The following is a 21,688-nucleotide window of genomic DNA, read 5'->3' as shown; positions in this document are numbered from 1 at the left end:
ATAGCTTCCCATTTAATAAGGTTCAGCTGTGAAATTAGAGGTGTAATAGTTACCTCCATAACTAAGAACATCAATAAACATTGGCTTTTATAGTAATAATTACACAATAAACAACTTTGAAAGGAAGATTTAGACCATGAACCTCAATTCACAAGACAAGAGGAGGGAAATCTGGGACTAATTCCAAGTTAGAGGTATGGATTTGAACTGCAGCATCTATCTCAGTGATCAGCTTAAATTGGGAGACTGAACTATATGCAGATTTGTAGTGCTCATATTGAGCTTGGCATTATTAATACCTGCCTTATTTTAAGAAATTGTAGCTTGCTCTTAATGGCAGTGCTGGCCTTTCAGCTGCCTGTCTTGGCAGCCACTGCATTGGTCACAAATGTCAATAATTGTCTATTTACTCAGAGATAGCTAAAGGAAATGTGCCAATTTTACCAGGCCTTGAAATATCATTTCTGACATACTGGGAACTATCAGACAACTCCAAATCCCCTTAACTGGCATTTTTGTATGTGCCATTGCATAGTCTTTCAAATTACAAGTTTGGTAGATGATCACATTTTTTGAAAACATCTATTCTTAATAAAACACATCAGCTGGTAATTCACGGTATTCCACTCCTGGTAGTCTCACTTTTGCCAATTCCCCACAATTTTTTTTTATTACAGAGAATCAACTTAGATCATCCATCCTGAAATACAGGCACCACATTAACATTTTTCTAGTACTGGTGAATTCCCAGTATTGTAACTCCAATTGTAATTGCCAGTATTGTGACAGGAGCAGGCAGGATATTTGCTCTGAGAATTGCACCACAAGTCTGATTCCTGAGACTCCTGGTGTCTTAGAAACAGCCTAAGCCTGGTAGATGTAACCAGACACATTCTTCACTTGCTCAATGGGCTGGACAACACCTTACTCTACTCAACAATATCTCCCCTCCACCCCAGATGAAAACATTTATTAAAAACTTAATACACTTCTGTCTCTTTAGCCAGTCTTGTAGGTAGAATACTTTCACTTACTAGAATATTGGAAGCAAATTGTTAGAGTCTCTAAAGTCTTTTTAAAATGCTGTCTTTACTGCAGCTAGTAATTAATCTTTCCTAATTTTTTCAGTTCCTTGATGAATTTCAGCCACTGATATCAATCATATTTTCTGAAATGCAAATTATTTCTTATTTTTGTCTCAAAGGAACTTTAAGGATTAAACTCTAAGGACTTTTGACTGCATTCACTTCAGCACAAAATATGGGTAGGGTTTTGGCCAAAAACATTCCTCTTTTTTATTGTGAAACTGTTAGTACTCATTTATCAAATAAATTGTTCTTGAAGTTCTTCCACTCCTGTCTCTCCTTAGTCCTTTCCCTGCCTTCCACACAGTTTAATGAATTAGTAGTGATAGCTAAGAACAGGTGCTTTTTTGTTTAACCTGACCAATTTTAGTGCTTTTAAATGTATTCCCCTAATTCTGCAAGATGATCATTAAAATGGCTTAATTATAAATCATCTTGCAAACTTGAATGTTTGTCACTAGTTCTTGTTGCTTTTCCAATGTTGGCCACTACTTTGATATCTAATTAATTTCTCATCCTTTTCTCTTTAACAGATTTTTCTGTAGCATCAAGGGAACTTAGTTACATGAAGAATGACAGGTCTAACAAGTCAAAATTGCATTAAATTATCTAGTAAAGTGGGTGTGGCTGCTCACTTAATGTCCCTTTACTTGTCTGTTGTCTCCTTTCTGTAATACAGGTCTTGAGATCTATAGGAACTAAATTCCTGTAAATTTGCCAAGCTTATTTCTGTTCTATCAAGTGTCTTCCCACTATGGTGTTAATGCCTCAAATTTGATTTTAACTCCATTAATACCCAAGAAGGTACCCAGGAAAGATATGAAATGGGAGGGTTGACTATATTACAGATGTAGCCAAGTGTACAGTATTTGGAGTATCTCCAGATAAACCTGGTTAGCAAAATTTGGCAGCACACTCTGGCACTGGTGATGCAGGTAGGCTAAACAGCACAGAATTTGTTGCAAAACTCAAAGTTTTATTTTAGAAATAGGTCTCATTTCATTAGCTTTGTGTTACACTGCTGATTTTTAGTATGAAAAAGAAGCTCCATTCCTGTGGTCATTTCAGCTCTTCTCTGAAACTTGAATGTTCCTTCTCAATACCCTTCAAGTATCAACTCTTATCCCCAAAAAGTGTGTGAGTTAAAGTACATCATTTTAGCACAGCATGGGGTAACAAAAGGTTTGACAGGCTTAGACTTCTTTGTCTCTTAAACTTTCATCACCAAATAATGTTTGACACTTCCCCCACACACACACATATGAAAGTCAATTAGAGAGCAAAGAAAGTGTTAGTTTCTCAAATCCAGACAATTATTTTTGAAGAGAAACTCCTTTTAATTGACTGATTTAGAAGTATGCATCCTATAGTGGGAGGGATAAAGGAAATCTATGGCAACTGCAAAAATTGAGGAAATGAGGAAGGCATCAAGTCAATTTGAAAAGAAGTACAACCTATCTTCAAGTGTCAAGCTGTCTTCTAGTGCCTATTTTTGCAAGTATCAACTATTAAAGATTACAATATTTTTCTTCCCATTGCATTTTATTCTGACAGATTAGGCATGCTCCAAGGAGTAGTAGCATTTCTCCTGACAGTTAAGGGTTTTCATTTCCTATCAGTTTTTGAAAAAAACCCCACATCTAAATCACTGGCATTTGTGATTGTTGAACTCAAGATGTCAATGTCTTATCCCTGGAAACTCTTTGCTCTTCTGCTGTTCCTTTACTGGAGGGGCCTCTTCAGACTTTAATTCCTTTGGTTTTGCCCCCCAAAGGCAACTATCTTTTTCAATCACACATTATAACAAGTCTTAACAGGTAAGTCTTCCTTGAATTAAGAATTTTAAATGTCTGGCACAGCTTTGCATTGTATAATTATAGATTTAGGTAATTTCCAACTTTTTACATTTTTAAATAGAAAATTATTGCTTAGTCATCAACTATATTTTCAATATTGCAAAGCCTTCTTTATTAAAAAAAAATGCTTCATCCAAGGCAGCAGCAATAGCACAGCTCCTTTCTCAGGGGGCAGGGGCAGTTCTGGCTTCTCTGAAGAAATGCTACATTTGCCTGTCCCATAGCTCTATCTTTCAATTCCATTCTCATCTGCTCAGCCTGCTGGGGCTGGAGGCAAACTGAGTGTGCATCTCCTTTCATTTTCACTGCCATACTGATGTGAATGCCACCAAATGTGAGCATGCCAATTTTATACTTTATAGTTTAGCAGCTCTCCAGTCTGGTGTGATTTTTCAACTTTAATATGAAGGCAGAGGGCTGGTGCTTCAAATTTCATCTTACTTTTTTTCCTTTTTATTTCTGCAATAACATTTTAAACATGAATGTGCAAGATATTGGCTCAAACATTGAGATCAGTGTGAATGCAATCTCCAAAGATACCTGTTGCCCATGGTGGAGGAGGTGACTTTATCTTTGCTTGTGATGCATGTGTTAGAAAAGAGCAGATACACAGATATGCTGAGCTCACTCAGCTCAGGCATTTCTATTCCTGCTGGAGCCACTGTGAGCTTCAGCCACAAGGTATTGCTTTGCAACATAAACCTTGGTTGCTAAAACTAAGGGATGAACAGTTCCAGTGACTGCTGAGATTAGTTGTTTAATGATGTATTATTCCATGCCAGTTTGTCACATCATTTCCTGAAGGGCATGAAATGGGGGAGCTGTGAAAGCACAGCATCAGGTGGCTCTTGGGTATCTCAGGCAGGTCACTGGGAGAGGACATGAGTGATTAAACAACATGCAAACCAAATGTGACACACTAAAGTAGACTTGCAGACTGGCTTAGTGCTGGTTCTTGTTATTCTCTAGTGCCTCTATGAAAGCAGAGCCTAACAAGCTAAAACCTGCTGCCTTGCTGAGCACAGAGTATGTTATACCCCCTGCCAGAAAGCATATGGTTTATTGTTTCCTAGTTTTTGACAGATTTTGTTGTTTGCAAGGACAAATCATTCATTTAGATATCCAAAGAGCAATGAAAACACCCACAGAACACCAATAAATTAAATTTTTTAATGTTCAAAGCTTTGTGTTCTCTAACTTCAGTGAAATAGTAAGACTTTTAAAAAAAGTGAGCTTTTTTGGGGGATTAGGAATTCCTTCGTTTTATAGACAAAATAGCTGTGACATAATATCAGCTTAGGTTTGTGACTTTTAGACAAAGTATAATGTTTCAAATAAATCTGGATAAGTCAGATAAACCAGCCTAATAGCAAAGATTAGCTGTGTAATGGTAACTCTCCACTGGAGTTGCTTTGCAGAGTTGCTGTTTCTCACAACTGCCCCACAAAAGCAAATTTTTGAGCTTTATACACAAATACTGATTTCTAGAGAAATACATGGGATTTCATAGATTTTTTCCTAGTTTTCCTGCATTCAGTATTTAATAAGAGAACCTCAAATACCTGCATTCCTTAGCCTCAACACCCACCCATGTATTACCTTCCATTAGGAAACAAAATTATCTGGGTAAAATCACTGTAAGTGTCTGAGGTTGCTGTAATCCTGAGATTGAGACAGGTGAATAAAGATGTGCCTCAAACCTACTGCGTTCTTGAACCACTTTCTGACATCCAGCAACACCAAACAACCTCTGTTAAAGCTCCTGGGGCACTCCACAGCAAGAATGAAATACAAATCCAGCTTATAGTGTTGTATATGAGAGTTCTTCTGAGATAGAAGAGTTTTCCTCACACCCTTCCTGAAATACAACTTAATAGAAACTCAGCCACTGAGTTGTAATAGGAAAAGGTGATTTACTGACCACTGCAAATCTGTGGATGATTCTCCATGTTCCCAGCCTTACTGTCTGCACAAGGACTCTAATATTCAATTCTATTTTTGGAAATCCAGTGTAGCAGTCCAGGTAAATAATTGATTGTCACTTTACCCTCTTCTGCTATGCCCTGTATGAAGAGGCTTTTGGAAAAACAGAGGAAGAGATCAGAATGAAAGATGCCCTTTAGACAAGGACATATTCATTGATTCTGTGACTTTTGTCAAGTGTTAATTATTTTCTTGAGAGGGGTAATTTAGCCACATACCTTAAATTTAATAGTACTAATTTGAATTTCCTGGTGTGTCACTACAGTTAGGTATAATGTGGGGAAATGGCAGTCATTCTGGCACAGCTTTAGTCAGAACTGACAAGTCAAGAGATTAAAGTTGACAAATATCCCACTGATCCCAAAGTATGTGTTTTCTGGGCTTGAGAGCATAAGGAAGAAGTGCTGACAGTGTGCAACTTATGAGAACAGTTGGTCTCTCAGTATGTTACAGAAATCATGCAAGATTTGAGCTATCTGTGGTTTTAAGAGTTATCTGAAGGTAAATCATCCCATGACAAGATCCGATTTTGAGGTTGCCATTGGTTTGCATAAGGCTCTGGGAGCCTGTCTGTGCTGTGTGTATGGGCAGAAAGAGGGGCTGCCCTTCAACACACTGCCTGGGCTCAAAGTGCCCTCTGACTCTGCATTTGATTTGCATTTTCTGCCAAAAAAAGAAATCGGTCGAAAATGTGAAGAACTCGATCCTAAACCCAACATTAGCCTTACAAAAGTAAATTCTATCTGGTGTAGCACAGGCAAAAAGGGCTCACTTCCCCAGGTGAGTCAGGATGAGGTAGTGAAAGGGCAGCTGGAGTCACTGAAGGGAGGAGAATTAAGATGAAAGGCTACTGAGGCCAGAGAAGCTCTGCTCTGTTACCTTCTTAAGCTTCAGCTTCCAGTGTTCCTTCAAATTACAGCAACAAATAAGCAGGTTTGAAGGCTTAGTGCAACTGCAGGCCTATAATACAACTTTAATCTATTTCTTTTTGAAAGGAAGGGAGAGTAAGGTAGAGAAAAGAAACTGTGCAAGGTGTTTGACAACAAAGAGTGCAGGGAACTCAGAGCTCTTTGAGAGTCAATTAGCCAGAAAATGTGCTAAAGACTACATGCTCTGTTGGATTATTGGCCAAAGAATTACCCCAAAGCAATCAAAGTGGCCCTGTTGCCTGAACACAGAAAGGCAATTACAGATTTTGAGGACATGCTACAGAAGCTTTAATTAAAGGTATTACTTCTACATCACTGAACATCAGAAATTAAATTCTTACTTGCAGCCACGAGAAGCAGCTTTTGTCTTTGCCTTGCGTGTAGTGTGTCAGTGTAAGACAGGGCTGGCTTTGGCATCCCTTCTTTAGGAACAGCTATTGGATTTCACCCCACCCCTTCTCCTAACTACCACTTACACACCTGACATTAAGAGGTGGATTTCCACTGCCAGACCTTCAGGCTTGCTCTGGCATTGTCTGGGTCTCTATCAGCAAGGACAATACAATCTCTGACTAGATTTCAAGGTGAAGTTTATTTGTGTGCAGAGCAGAAAGGATTTACTATGTCAAGAGAAATAAATCTATTATCCCTAAAACAGAAGGTGCAGTGAACTAAAACTTTTAAGTGAATTTTGACTCTCAATGTAGTTGATGGTACAACCAACCAGTTGGACTTACAGGAGCAGCAGCAGCAAACTTGCACGAGCAGCAAATACAATCTCTTCCTAGCAGATAAAGGCCTCCAGGTGCCTCCCTGACTAGGGACAGTTTCTTTGGGAAGACTATGCTCCTCACAACCATGCTATTCTTGAATGATACTGCACAGACAGACAGGACACACTATGGTGAAGCCCTGCTCAAAAGCTACTGATCACAGCTACCAGTAATTCTGGAAAGACTAATTTTGACATCAAGGCTTTACTGAAGCTTAAGAGCACTGGGCTTCAGCTTCTAGGATGCCTTCCACAAACGTGGCAACAGCATGTGCACTTTTATCAATTTCCACGTGTGCAAGTACCCTCAGCACATCTTTCATACAGCCTTGTCTCACACTTTTACTCTGCTTCAAGAGCTGAAGTGACATAACACTGCCCAGTCCATAGCACAAACTTTGCTAGAAATCCTAGCCACCATTGCTATTTACTTGATAATACCAGAAACACACAAATTAGAATGAAAAAAGTCCTTACCTTTGTTTCCTGGTTTGCTGCCCTGCTCCAGAGGTTTCTCAGGTCCTCCTGCAGCCTGTATCTCACCCCAGCACAGCAGGCTCCTCTAGCTCAGGTCTCCTTTTGTACTTGTGGTTGGTCCCTCAATCAAAGCTCTCCCCCACCTGCAAATGCTTGTTTCTCTTTCCCTCAGGTTTTTCACATTACTTCTGAGGTTTCTTTTCCTTCTGTGCTTCCCTTTCAATGTCTGATTTTTTTTTAACCTGGAATTTACATTTGCTCCAAATTCTGGTTCTGTGGCAGAGGCACATGGAGCAACCACCTGGTTCAGTGCCTGAGCCAACCTCCTTCCCTTACCACCTGTGTGGTCAAAGAGGACTTACTAAGATGAGGAAGGCTTTAGATCCTCCCTGTGGGATGCAGTCTGGAGGCCCTTTTGGCAGGCAGGAATATACTTTGAAGCATTCTGTAGTGCAGCCAATTACCATAATAATAGTTCCATTATTAAACAGAGTTCATAAACTCTCTGTAAACCTGTTTCTCAGCTCATGTTTCTTTGGTGCAAGAGCCATGTGTTGGCTGGACAGATGGGGACTCTAAAGTTTTTAACAGGTTCTTTCATTTTTATTTGCTTATTGTCTGATCTTTTCCAGCCACAGAATTGTGCCCTGTAATTGCCATGTCTGCAGAGCATGGGGCACACTGGTGACTGCCCTGTGAAGCAGCCAGAATTTCAGGGTCAGCTTAACTAGAAATTGAGATGTCATTTGAAGGTCCCGTTTCCTGCACTTTGGGGACCTAAGTGTTCCCCCTTAATATTAATTATATATTTCCCTCTTCACTGCAAGGAAGTGCAAAGAAAAGTAACATCATGGTCCAGCATCAGTTGCTACATGAGATGGAAAATTCTGCTTAGTGTCTAACCCCTAGCCTGGAGCAGCGTATTCAGAACTCACTGGGACTAGGAGACCAACAGCTGGTGATGGGTAGCAGAGCATTTGTTGTGTATGAAAACAGCATTATTTCACACAATGGGAAGTGGCACAGATCTGGAAAACTGCCCTTGTTAGGTTGACTGAATACAGTATTATTTTAGACCCCATCAGATATCTATAACAAGTTTAAAAACAGTTAAGTCTCATGACATAGCTGGGTCTAAGATGTGCAGGAAGATAAAATAACTTTCCCAAGACTACACAGAAGGAAGCTCAGAAGAACAGACAAGTCAGACTCACAGCTTTTTAACTGACCCTATTGTCAAAGCTCTTTTTTTGCTACAGATTTATAGTGGGGTACCATGCCAACATTATGAACTTCTGCTTGGTTCTTGCCCTTGTGCCAGTTCAAGCTTACAGTCAAGTGTCTAAAAGAAAGTCTCTGTGTGCTGCTCACATCTTTGGTACAATACCAGCTTTATTTACAGAGAGGAAAGCCTTTACCACTAAGAAAAGGCAACTTTATTTTTAGGTTATGTTTTCACCCACAATCTGCACAGTGATCTGTATGTGTGACATTTGACTCTTTTCTAAATTTGTTTCATCTTGTTTTGAATAGTACAGCTTGGCTGTGGCAAGTGTGTCTCTGGCTGGAGTCACGTGCCAGTAGCATCCAGGGTGAGGTAATTTCACTGTTCTACATCCAGTGTAAGTTGTTAGTTTGTGCTTGTAGCTAAGACTGGAACTGGATAATTTAAAAGATTCTACTTCCAAGTGTTTTTAAGACAGCCTTTAAGCAATGTTACTGTGGTCATTTACTACTGTGGTCAGATTTCACAAGGGAGCCAAAACTGAAGTGGACACTGAAGTTAATTTGCACTTGCAGCAACTCGGGCAAGAAAAAGACCTAATTGCTGTTCTTGTTGCTGCAAGTTACAACTACAAACCTCATAGGAGACACTTCTTAAATTAACTATTTCCACTGTGGAGCTAACAGAGAATAGCTCTGGGCTTGACCACTAGTGGACAGAGTATCATGAAAATGTTCCTGAGGTTTGAGGTTCATTTGGACATTACTGCCTTTTTAGGTAGCTTCTTGTACACACATTAAAATGTCCTGGGCTGATCCTGAGCCTTAAGTAGCATTTGGTGCAACCAGAGAGGAAGTTGCTGTCAGGAAATTCTTGTGATCCTTTTGCAGAATACACTGAAGGCAGCAGCATTAAATCAAGGTGGAGGAGCTTTCTGAGGATTCAGAATCTTAAGGATTCAGTGGCCTTGTTTCATCCTCTCCCCTTTCCCCCTTTGATGTCACAGCATTGCCTGCAGCACTGCTCATGGGATGTCCCACACACTGTGCCTTGCTTCCACACACTCGTTCAGAAAGAGGTGCTGTCAGAAGGAGGAGGTGGCTGGTCTGTTACGGGTTTGTCTTTAGAAGAACTATCAGATAAAAATCCACTCACCTCAGGACAGAAGCCAAAAAAAGCAAGTTTAGTTGCAGCAGACAAGCTAGAACATAGTGCTGGTAGAGCCACCACACATGGGGAAGCTCCCAGGTAGAAAAGTCTTTCCATGAAAAAGTCTGCACAGCTGCTTTAAGTTCTTTCTTCATGGCAAATTTAACTACTTTTTTAGGAAAAAGACTTCCATGTAACATTTAAAAATTGAGACTTGGTTTGAGGTAAGAGGAAGATGATCTTTGACTTTCTATGAGTGCTCATTGTTTCACAGTTTTATGGTGTATAGGAAACTACTTTAAAAGTTCTTCTCCAGATGACAAATACAGGTTGTTTTTAATTATGTGACAGGCAATCAAGGGTGACATGCCTACTTACGCTTTAGATGACAGCAAGCTTTATTTCTTTAAACAGACTAAGGTGGGAGACATTCAGATGTTAAATAGCCTAAAGGCTGCAAAAGTTCTTCATTTCAGTAGCCCTCTGACTCAACTGTGCTAATTTCTATTGCAGGAGGAACTTAGTCAAAACAATTGGAGTGTGAAAAATGCCCACGCTTTGGGCTTTACATTTTATTTTTAACTCAGTGTTTTCTCCTTCTCTATCAATCATGACCAGTCTTAATGCAAGAATGTGAGAGCCCCTTCTGAGCATCTCAGCACAGAGAACCGTTTAATACTGAGAGCTTTGTTCTGCACGTTAAATGCCTATTGACTCCTCCAGCCCAAAGAAATATTGATTTTTCTCTCACTTTCTTTACAGGCACTGCTTTCTTTCCTGGTCGCTGTGCTGAGGTCTTTGTCAAAGGTCAAAGCATTGGGAAACTTGGAGTCGTACACCCTGATGTTATCACCAAGTTTGAGCTCACCATGCCTTGCTCTGTCCTAGAGATCAATATTGAGCCCTTCGTGTGAAGATGTGACTTTTATCCTCTGACAGCCGTCCACTGTCACATGCAGCACCCTCTCCTCTTTTGTGGCCTCCCAGGGGACATCCGCTTATGCTTTTATGTTCCAATAAACCAGGAAAACAGATCCTGCCTCCCTGAGTAAATGTGTTCTTTACAGTGCAATCTGGCTGGCTTCTGCAGGGAAGGAATGTGGGATCTCAGGCTAGGCTGTGCCCTCAATGTTTTCAAAGGGCAGGGGGGAGAAAACAAGTTGGGTCAAAGCCCAGTGTTTTACAAGAGAAATGTAATGGCAGAGCACATGATTAGTTTTCAAAATCAGAAATGTTCCACAGACACAGCTTCATACTGTAACTGATTATGGCTGCATAACAGGAATCTCATTCTTTTCTTAGTGCATGAAATAAGATAATTGATTAGAGCAAATGTTGAGTGAATGTGAGCAGAACTAAGGAGTTGAGCTTTTATTCTGTACGGTTGTCATGTGCTCATCAATGGCTGGGGGAGGAAAATAAACTTGTTTCATGAAAACCAGAGCTATTTTGTAAGCAAGATGTGTGTAATATCTGCTTCCCTGCTCCAGACTTAACTGTTGGTCCTTTATCATTCTAAATTCAGAAAGGAGAGGGGGTGGAATTAAATTTTTTTCATTGTTGATGTCAGCCTAGCGGTTTTTGAAGCTCCAAACCAAATGGGGAAGTGCGTTTAAGAGCATATGCCAGTGGTGTTTTGCATGAGTAGCAGAAAACTATCAAAGCCTTTGTCTGCCTGGGGCTGGCATGTTTGTCTGCAGAAGTGAGCGTGGGCCCACTGCGCTCCCAGCCCCACCAGGGCTCTCTGGACCCCAGCTGTGCAGCAGGACCACGCAGCTTTTGGGCAGGGCTGCTTTTCTGGCACTTCTACCCCTGCCAGTACATGAGAACCTCTCATGGGTCAGGCTTTTCCTTCTAGGTGGCTTTCTGGCAGCAGTTGTGTCACAGCTTGGTGCATTGTGCCTCTGTTCCCTCTGAAACTGAGAAGCTCCATGCAGCACAGTGATGCCCAATCCTTCCTTTCTGCAGGAATGTCACCAAGTGGGTGGTCAGCTCAGTACACTGCAGCAGCTCTTGACTGGCAGGCTTGTGGGGCTGGCTGTCCCTCCTTTGCAATATTATAGCCATTGCTAATGCTGCAGGCTAACAACAGCCAGTATTTTGTGTTAGGCCGATGCACTGAGGCTCCTTTCTGTGTGAGAGCCAGGAGGGGCCTGTCCAAGAGTGGACATCTGGGAGTTGCTGGAGAAGGGTGCCCCAGTGACTGCCCCACTGAGCAGAGATGTGCAGTGGTGAGGTAAGCTTGTAGTTTTACGAGCTGCAGAGCCCCCTATCACTGGGCCCACGAGGCCTTTCAATGGCAGCCCCATCAATAATCTCAACAGGTGGGAAGGCAACAGGCAAGGCTTTTTGGTGCAAGTGATAATCCAGTATGAAATATGCACTACAGTTACCCATCTGGAAACCCTGTGGTTCCCCTCAGATGGAAGTGTAGATTTTAATTATCTCTGCATGACAGACGTGAAATGTGAATATAGCTATTGCCATACGTTGCACGACTGACTCCAGTGCCCACGGAGAGTGAGAAAACTGCAGCTCACATTTTAAACCTCCCAGGGGATTAGGCAGCTTGGCATTTGCAGGATCTCTCTCTCTGTGATGCCTACACAACTGTAGCCAGGCAGGCTCGCAGTGTGGGAAGCAATCTGTAATGCAGATGGAAAGTATTAACCCCCCCTTGTTTATTGGTGTGTCATGCACGGGGATTAGGACGACAATAAGGCAGATTTGCATTGCAGCAGAGTGCAAGCATATTTGTGTGCACTAAATATATTTCTCTACACAAGATTTTCGGACTCTTTGGGTGTCCCAATTCTCCTGTGAATTTAGCTGTCCTTTGAATGTAAAGACTAGAGTAAAGTGAGACTAAGGGCTTGAGCTGCAATGGCATGTGTTGTGAGGTTTTTAGGGATCACTTCTTTTTCATGCCATTTGCTCCTGCATTGGCAGCTAAACCACAAGCTTTGTCGCAGGTAAGTACCACTGCTTGCTAAAAGTAGAGGATGAGAATTGAGAGAAAGGTTAAAAGGCTCTTCAGAGTCCCTGACCCCTCCAGTTAACTGTGGTGCCAGCAGCCTTCAATGAAATTCAAGCTCTGCTGTAGTGCTGTGCTCAGGATTAACTGTGATTCCTGATGAGTGGGACACTTCACATAAGTCTTGTGTATTTATTGCAAGGCTTTGTCTTTCATAGCTCCAAAGCAATTATCTGGTATTTACAGCCTGCTCATAGCTGTGTGCAGTACTCGAGGTAGTTATTACACAGCTTCGTGCTGGAGCCAGCCTCTGTGAGCACTGAAATTTGCTTTTACCCTTTGCTGTAGCCATGGCTCTGGCAAAGGAAACCTTTACTGCTGGTGGGAACTTCTGAGCAGTTTTTAAACATCTTTTTAACTTGGGTTTTATTTTTAAAGAAGAGTTAGAAGTGGGATTTTATAACTACTGCTCCTCAATTATGGATTACTGTGGCCTCTCCTGCTCCCTGTGGATACTGGGTCATTGCTGGGGATCTGAACACAAGGAGAAAAGGCTGGAGAGCTGGTCACAGAGAGATCAGACCTGGTTTAGTGTGCTCTCTGGGCTGTTACTGGGTCCCATTCTGCTGGACACAAGTTCTGAGCTCTGGGTTTGTCCTTGCTGTGCGTTGGTGGTGATTTTGCAAAGAGCAGAACCCTGAGGCAGCCTGGCTGCAGCTCCCAGCACAGCCCTGCTGCCTGCAGGTTACCCTTGCTGTTGCACAAGGGTGTTTACATAAAGGTGACACCTGGACTGCTTCCATCTCCAGGCTGGCACTGTGCTTGCCTGAAATTTAAATCAGCCTTGGTTTGGCAGGTGAGTGTGGAACAGGCTGGGCAAAAGCACTGCCAGGAGGCTGCCAGGGGATCATGGCCTGGCACACACGACACCTCTGACCGCCCAGCGACCTTGAAACCCAGCCTGCTGCCAGGGCGGGGTGCCCGTGGGACAGGGGCAGGTGGGGGCACACAGAGACAGCAGGGAAGCTCTGACAGGAGCAGGAAACAGCGAGGGCCCTGCTTTACTCACAGCTCAGCAAATGTGCCAGATCCCACCCAGAGCCCAGCCACAGAGGTACCTGTGCTTTCTAACTTCTCCTCGGAGCACAGTTGAGAAGGGTCAAAACTGAAACTGAGACTCTTTTCTTCTGTTCCCTAAATTATATCAGCTACATCCAGAAAAGCAAGTCATGAGCTTGTTTGCAATTTTGCATAGGAACTTGGATGGATTAGGAGACTGGGGTCATGATAAAGTTACTGCTGGAAGATTAGAGCAGGGAAATTCAGTGCTTGCTGCTTTGGTTCTGAATCCCTGCCAAAAGGTGCAATATCCATTTGACTTCTGACAGTGGCTGGTTCTGCACTGGGGAGCCAGCACACAGAGATGCCCCAGACAGGAGGAAGCCTGGGTCAGTTCCACTGCCCAGAAAGCGATTTGCAAAGCAGGCAGGTCAGGGGAAGCAGCCTCCAGGCAGGACAGAGTGGACTAAGCTCTGGTGAGGTGCCTGCTACATCCCTCCTGACAGCACAACAGAGGCAGCTTAGGTTGTCTTACATCACCCCTCCAGCTGCAGGCAGGCACAGCAGGGAGAGCTGTAGTGCTGGACCAGAACAGACACACAGAGTACTGAGAGCACAGCAGCCCAGGCTGTGATACTCTGAAGTTACCTCCCACTCCATTCACATCAAAACAGTGTTTTACTCTAAAACACAAGTGTGCCTACTCGAGAGGATTCAGCTGGTGCCTTTGTCTTACAAAGGAAAAAGCACTGCCCACCACAAAACCTCACTCTCTCACTCTCTGCCAGCACTCTGGAAATGCAGAGGTGTCTGCCCTGCAGGGGTGAAGAGGTGAGGGGCATTTCCAGGGACAGCAAAGACACGGATTTGCAGTGAGGAGCTGGTGCTTCCAGTTAATGAAATATAGAAAGGGTGATGTGTCTCACCTTGCCAGAAGACCTGCCTCTCCAAGCCTGGCCCTGCAGTTGTGGCTGTGGTCCCTGAGCATCCCAATGAGCATCCCAGTGAGCATCCCAGGAGCACAGCCTCAGCACAGAGCCCAGCTGAAAGCCCTGCCTAGCCCAGCTGGCCCAGGGCTGCTGCAGCAATTTGGCTTTTCCTGATCCGTGGGCACTTGGAGTGACCTCACTTCCAGGCAGGATGTGATGCTGAGAGGAGAATGAGGCCCTACCTGGTTTCAAATACACTTTTTGACCACAAAACCTTGTTAGGCTCCTCACTAATGCAAAATGTTCTGCAGTTCATGGGTTGTCATGCTCTCATTGCACGTGTTAAATTGGCTTCCAGTGAACTGTTTAGTCTGTTAGAAGTAGATTTTGCAGATAAAGGAGATTCCAGTGCCCCCAGCATTGACTACATGCAACTCACTCATTTACATTTGCAGGTGTTGTTACAAATAGTCATTAGACCACTAATCTCTTTTTAAAATATTTTTAAAAAAGCAGGACCCTTCTGGGGGAGCCAAAGCATGGAGCTGGACTGAACAGGAGACAAGGAGCCACAAGCAGGATGGCTTGGGAAGAGAGGTGGGTGCTTGCACTTGGGAAACTCTTCTAGCTGGGACTCATGGCCTTTACATCAGTCATTTACAAGTATCAATAGAGGATGCAAAACAGACAGACACCAAACTCTGCAAAATAGGTTTATTTTAAAATTGGAACCAAATAGAGTTTGCATGTATTGCATGAATCACATGCAGGTGAATACTATAAAAATACCTGTTCAGCATTTATATATAATTTATAAAATCTTGATAGCATAAAATAGCTGCGAATCAGAACAAAATTTTACACATAAAGCTGCATGGATGTCCCTGTCAAACTGAACCTTTCTTGGGAGTAATTCCAATCTCCTGCTTAAATGCTCATCTTGACACACTTGCCTGTGTGTCATGCAGCACTGTTAATACAAGGGGTTTAAAGGTCTTTCCAACCTGATGGCAGCACTTCAGTGGTGTGTGGGAGGGAGAGGGGCTGAGGATGGAGCCCATGGCTGTGGTGGCCAGCACTCACCCAGGGGCAGGTGTGAGTGGCCATGTGCCCTGCTGAAAGGATCACTGGAGCTGTTTGCATGCACCTATAAAGTCCACACTGACATAAAATAGTTTATCCACAGCCTGAGCAAATCTAAAAATGGTTAAAATTTCTGCCTGCATTTCTTCTGGAGATTTGCAACTTGGGTTTAGAGAGGCATAGCTCTTTGATGTGCATGCCTCACACTCCTCAGACAGAACTCCCAGCTACAGATTTGGAATTTATTATGTTTATCCAGGCAGCCAATGGATGGCAAAGCACCTCCTTTCCATTCCTCGGGGTCATTTTTCTCACAGCCAGGAAGACAAGTGGGCATGGTTAGAAAGCTGGGTCTCACTGTGCATTCTGCCAGGCAAGGCACAGGGGCCATGCTTGAAGCTCTGCAGCAATACATTTTCCAGTACATTTTCCAGTACATTTTCCTAGCCAAGCAGACCACATTCACTGCTGTATTTCTCAACAGCTCATTGGTCCAACAGCTGAAATACATTGTTTTAAATAAGCAGCATGAGTTATAGGGATGCCCTTCCTATGGACACACCTCCCTGCTATTCTACAGGTGTACACACAGTGTTACAGGATGGATGGAAGGACAACTGTGATGTGCAGCAGCAGCAGAAAATGATGGCATCTTGTCATTGTCACACGCTGTAGTCACCAGAGTCACTACTCAGTTCCTTCCACAGCGTGGTTTATGGACTCTCCTTGTCAGCTCTGCATGACAGGAAGGGGTTTTCCTTTCCCCAAGGCAGGAGAACTAAATTGGAGTTAAACAGTTTGAACTCAGGCCTCAGTGCTGTGATAATAACTGCTCAGTTGTTTGTAGGCAGAGGATCTTTCAGTGGAGGCTCTGTTGCAAATCACATTCAACATTTTGTGTTAGGTTTTCCTTCTTTTTTACATTTTGGGTTTGGGCTTTTTTTTTAGATTACAATAATGAATAAAACCATCCACACAGAATTAGCCTGGTCTGGCAGTGCCATCAGAAGACACTATGAGCTCTCCCAATGATGGCACTTTGTTCTTGCCTGGTCACTTCTCTCCCCACCCCACTTCTTCCCCGTGCCCCAAACCTGAGCCTTACCTTGGCTTGCTCTGCTGCTTCAGGAGCCAGGCAGAGGCACAGCCCTGCTCCCCAGGAACCCAAACCCCACAGCAAAACAACCATTTCTGCTGCTCTGGCAGGGATTTGGGCTGTGTGCTTGTCATATTTAGCTGCCTGGGCAAAGGGTGTCTGATTAAGGGACACAGTGAGGTCAGTGATTTCTAACCCAAAGTTACCTGTGCACAGCAATTCCTGTGACTTCTCCAGGTCAGATATTTTAGGCCATTGCTTTGTGTGGCAAGGGCATGGTAGTGGCAGGGGGTGGCTATAAGGGTGACTTCTCTCAGAAGGTGCCAAAAGCTTCCCCTGTGTCCAGCAGAACTAATGCCAGCTGGCTTCCAGACAGATCCACTGCTGGCCAAGGCTGAGCCCATCAGTGACAGTAGCAGAATTTCTGGGAAAACAGAATTAAGAGAGGAAAAACCTGCACAACTGAGGCAGACAGAGGAGTGGAGATGTGGGAGAGAAACAACTCTGCAGACACCAAGATCATAGGAGAAAGGAAGAGATGCTCTGGGTGCCAGAGCAGAGACTCCCCTGAGTGAGGCAGCTGTGCCCCTGCAGCCCATGGAGGTCCATGAGGAGCAGAGATCCATCTGCAGCCGCTGGAGAACCCCATGCTGAAGCAGGGGTCCTAAGAAGGGCTTGACAACCAGGCTGAAACAGGCTCCTGGCAGGGCTTTTGATCCCTCAGGAGACCCATGCTGGATGAAGAAGCTCACCCCATGGAAAAATTCACATTGGAGAAGCTTTTGGAGAGCTGTCTTCTGTGGGAGGGAGCCCATGCTGGAGCAGGGGAGGAGTGTGAGGGGTCCTACCCCTAAGGAGGAAGGAGCAGCAGCAGGTGATGAACTGACTGTAACCTCTATTCCCATCCCCCTGTGATGGTGGGCAGCAGGAGATAAAGATTTCAGGAGGGAAGTTGAGCCTAGAAAGAAGGGAGGGGTAGGTGGAAGGTGGTTGTAATGTTTGGTTTTATTTCTTGTTATCCTGCTCTGATTAGTTTGGTAATAAATTAAACTTATTTCCCCAAGTCAAGTCTGTTTTGCCTGTGACAGTAAAACTGCTGAGTGATCTCTCCCTGCCCTTGTCTCGAGCCATGATCCTCTCATTGTAATTTTTCTCCCTGAAGAGAGAGGAGTGTGGAGCAGCTTTGGTGAGCACCTGGCATCCAGCCAGAGCCCAAGCCAGCACAGCAGTGCAGAAAGGCACAAACCCCTTTGTGGTGAGCCCCCAGCCTGGATGATGGTGTCTCTGCAGCAGTGGTGAGCAGAGCTGTGCTCACATCAGTCCCAGCAGCTCGTGCAGCCGTGGCACGATCACGGTGGCCGTGAAGCCAACGCAGGAGTAGGTCACAAACTTATAGGGCACCTCCACCTCCAGGCGCCGGCGGGCTGCCAGGTCCCGCATGGGGAACCGGTACCGATAGCCCAGCATGCCAAGGACCAGGCTCTTCATGGCCCAGCGTGCCAGCAGCACAACTGAGATCCCTGTGAGGAACCTGGCCAGCACAAACACCGCTGTGCTGGTGGTCAGAGGGAAGCCAGGCTGAACTCCTCTGCTGGGGTAGGCTGAAGCAGCGTACTGGTTGTTTAACCAAAATCCCACAGTCGCTCCAGCTGCTGCTCCTAAGATGGTAGTGGTGTCTCCCCTGGTGGGGCTGTAATAGTCTAGTTTGGGGTAGTTGTAACATAAGACAAGAGGCACGACTATGGAAAGCAGGGGGCAGAAGGGGCTGGTTAACAGCAAGTGATCTATGGTGTCCCACACAGGATACAAGAGCACGAGCAGCACGGCCGAGATCAGCGCTCCTCCGATCACATCCTGTAAAGAAATCACATTTAAAAGGCTTTGTGAGGCCCATAAGGCAAACCAGGTATTTGGGTGATGATAAAAGACTGCATTGGTGGGGCCAAGCTGGAGGAACACCCTGAACCCAGTGATGGCATTATCCACGTGCAGGCACAACCTGAAACCTGTGCTGAACAAAACATGGCAGTGCACAAACCCAACCTCACCTATACATATACATGTGTCTGTGGACACACATTCTCCTCCTCACCTGCTCTTGTGTTTTGAGGGCATTCTCCACCCATGCCCTTGGAAAAGGCACGTGCACAACTCCATCCCAGGGAAAACATTGCAGTGAGCAGCCTTCACACAAACCCTTTCCCTCCCCTAACCCGAGGAGCAATTTCATCACATCAGTGTGATTATCCCCAGCTTGCTTTGCATAAAGGGGAGATGCTGTCCTTTGTCAGGGACAGGTTCCCATCCCAGAAACACGAGCTCCAGGAATGGAAAGTGCAGGGACGTGGTGCCTTGGTTTCTGCCAGCAGCGAGGGAGGCACCTCCGGGCAGGGAAACAGCAAGGAGAAATTTGTTGCCCAAGTTTCTGAAATCGAGCTTTCAGTACAGTGCCTGAAGCAAGCATATAGTTAAACCCTAATTTATTAACAGAGGCAATAATGTGTTTCGAGAACTTGATTGTTGTCAGCCACAAAGCTGAGAAAGGAGACAGGAGGCAGCCCCTAACAAAAGCCATCTGTATGAGAGCAGCCAGGTAAAAAGCAATAAAACAAGTTTCCCTGTGCTGTCCTTGCAGTGTCACGTAGAGGCAGCAGTGTTAGTACAGCCACAAAATGCTCTGCAAAAGCTGAAGTTAGTCACAGACAGAAATATCCCCTTCTAAGATTGTATCTTTTCCACGAGTCCTGACAGCTGACTACTACCATGCTTGGTCACAGTCTGAAAATTATTTATGTGAGGTTCACTTTGAGTTAGGCAGGAATGAGGGGAGTTTTTCACAACAGAAATATTTAATGACATTCTGGTAAATGCATTACTCCTGTATGGCTGAACTTCAGCTGTTTACAACTTCCATTAGATTCACAGCACATTTGGTTTTAAACAACTCCTACAGCCATTTTGCATATTCCTAATACAAATTTCCATTCATTCCCTCATCCAAAACATGAAGCTAGCCATGGAAATATACAAACTTGCCTAGTATGTAAAATACCATTATATTACATACCTTTACTTTGCAGTAATTAATGTTTTGATGTCAATTCTTAGATGATACCTTTACACACAAAGCATGTTTTGGCCCAACACTAAACAACTGCCTCAGCACAAAAGAGCTGGGGGCTGCTCTCAGCAGTGATGCTCAGAAATCCCTTCCCCACTCTGCACATCCATTTCCCACACAGATGTTTGTCCACCTCCTGTTAGAAGAAAAAGTCCTCTATACCCCTCTGTGGGTGATCAAGGATCAAAACTCAAAAGCTGTTCACGTGCTTTTCTGTTCCAATTAAAGAAATGTAACCAAATATTAGCATTTCCTCACAAAAGCTTTGCTCAGATTTACCCAGTTGACTCCAGCAGTTCCCAACCCAGTTGCAAACAGTCCCTATTTACAAACCTGATTAAAGTTTTCTGAATGTTGTTATCCTCCCATTCAGCCCCAGTACAGTAACCAGGACCCAGACAATCAGCTCCATCCCTGACCAGTGTCATTGTGGTCTCCAAATTGGGTGCACAAAGCAATCCGTGGGGCTAGGGGGGAGAACTTTTTGCACAGTTCATAAGTAAAATAAAATGTGCATTTTAAAAAAGCAGTGCTTTTTTCATCATTATATTTGTTAATTTTGTGTGTTTTATAATGTGTGTATCAGTACAGTAGTGTATGCATACAATTCATAAGTATACATTACATATTATATATATGTTTATATATTTATGACTCTGTGTATATATATATAGTGGTTTATTCTGTTTTTCCCCCTATCCACCAATATCTGGGCTTCTCATTTTGGGAACTCCTCACCAGAAGCTGCTGGAGAGCTCAGGACATGTGGTGTCTCCCTTCAGTCCTGATGTGAATGGGCAGGGTTGATTTTTTGAACACCCAGAGGAGGTGGGCAAGATCCACTTACATTTAGCAGTGCAGAATTAATGATTTCCCCCTTGCCCGTTAAACTGAGGAGAAGATGGAAAGGGAGGATGGCTGTGATTTCTGAGAACAACTGCTGTGTGCACGGTCCCTGCTGTCCCCCCGAGCAGGACCCGAGCTGTTCCCGGGGTGGAGCAGCTCTCAGCACACCCAGGAAGCACATTCCTGCCTGTCCGCCTGTGTAAACAGATTAGTCTCTCGCCAAGCCCGCAATTATAAAGGAATTTTTAAATAAGGGCAGGCACGGATTTTGCTCAAGGTGCAGTACTAGCAGCAAATTTTAAAACCTCCAGTTGCCCGGCTGGGATGCTCCAGCTCTCTCAGCACAGACCTCCATCTACCTCCCCTAAAGCCCCTCCACTGCCCCTGCTGCTCCCACCCCAAACATCTGCCCTGCTTCCCTGGTATAGCAAAAAGAGCACTACACCTATTCTGGTACACGGTCACTTACTGCCTGGGTTCCCTTACATTCATTTAGTGAGGCACTACTCACACTCCTGAGCTGCACCCCTAAGGACTGTACTGCACAGTGGGTAAAGTACTGCGAGCATGCTGTGTGTTTATCAGCTATAAAATATCTAAGATAACTTCAGTATGAAAAAACCTGAAATACAACCCAGCAAAGGGGCAGGGTGGGAGATTCAGAACATCCCACCCACCCCCATGGGAGGTGCAATCAGAAATAAATGCATTAACACTAAAGGGATATATCTCAGGGGGGAAACCCTTCAGGGTTTTATGATTATAAAAAGTGACCATGCTGGTCAGCTCAGGACATTGTTACTTGTAACTCAGGGCAGGTGCAGTGCCAGCAAGGTTCTCACCACAGCAGCTCTGGCTCTGGAGGGAATGGTTTCACAGATGTGAGACAGGAAAACTTGTTCACTGCATTGAGGCAGGAACCAAAAACTTTAAGATGGAAAGCAAAGTACAATAATTTCACAATTATAAGTCGCACCATTGTGACTAAAATTTTGGTCCAAACCTGGACGTGCAGCTTGTAATCAGGTGCGGCTTGTAATCATGAAATTACTGTAATATTTTCTAAAATACAGCTCTCTGGAGAAAAAAGGCAAACAAACATTA

The 21,688-nt window shown here is 44.1% G+C and overlaps 2 protein-coding genes across 2 annotated transcripts in view; one reads left to right on the top strand and one right to left on the bottom strand.

The window, feature by feature from the left end:
- LOC117000994 (phenylalanine--tRNA ligase beta subunit-like) overlaps positions 1-10,510 on the top strand; it is a 36,678-nt gene extending 26,168 nt beyond the window's left edge. The window contains exon 17 of the mRNA XM_033069125.1: positions 10,239-10,510. Coding sequence (XP_032925016.1) covers positions 10,239-10,390 — 152 coding nt within the window. The 3' untranslated portion in view covers positions 10,391-10,510. The remainder of the gene's footprint in view (positions 1-10,238) is intronic.
- A 4,628-nt stretch (positions 10,511-15,138) lies between these two features.
- The window catches only part of LOC117001064 (sphingosine-1-phosphate phosphatase 2-like), a 35,595-nt gene continuing 29,045 nt past the window's right edge, over positions 15,139-21,688 (bottom strand). The window contains exon 5 of the mRNA XM_033069235.1: positions 15,139-18,471. Coding sequence (XP_032925126.1) covers positions 17,929-18,471 — 543 coding nt within the window. The 3' untranslated portion in view covers positions 15,139-17,928. The remainder of the gene's footprint in view (positions 18,472-21,688) is intronic.

The sequence above is a fragment of the Catharus ustulatus genome, chromosome 10 (genome assembly GCF_009819885.2).
Source record: "Catharus ustulatus isolate bCatUst1 chromosome 10, bCatUst1.pri.v2, whole genome shotgun sequence".
NCBI lineage: Eukaryota > Metazoa > Chordata > Aves > Passeriformes > Turdidae > Catharus > Catharus ustulatus.
This window is presented reverse-complemented; position numbering and strand designations above follow the sequence as displayed.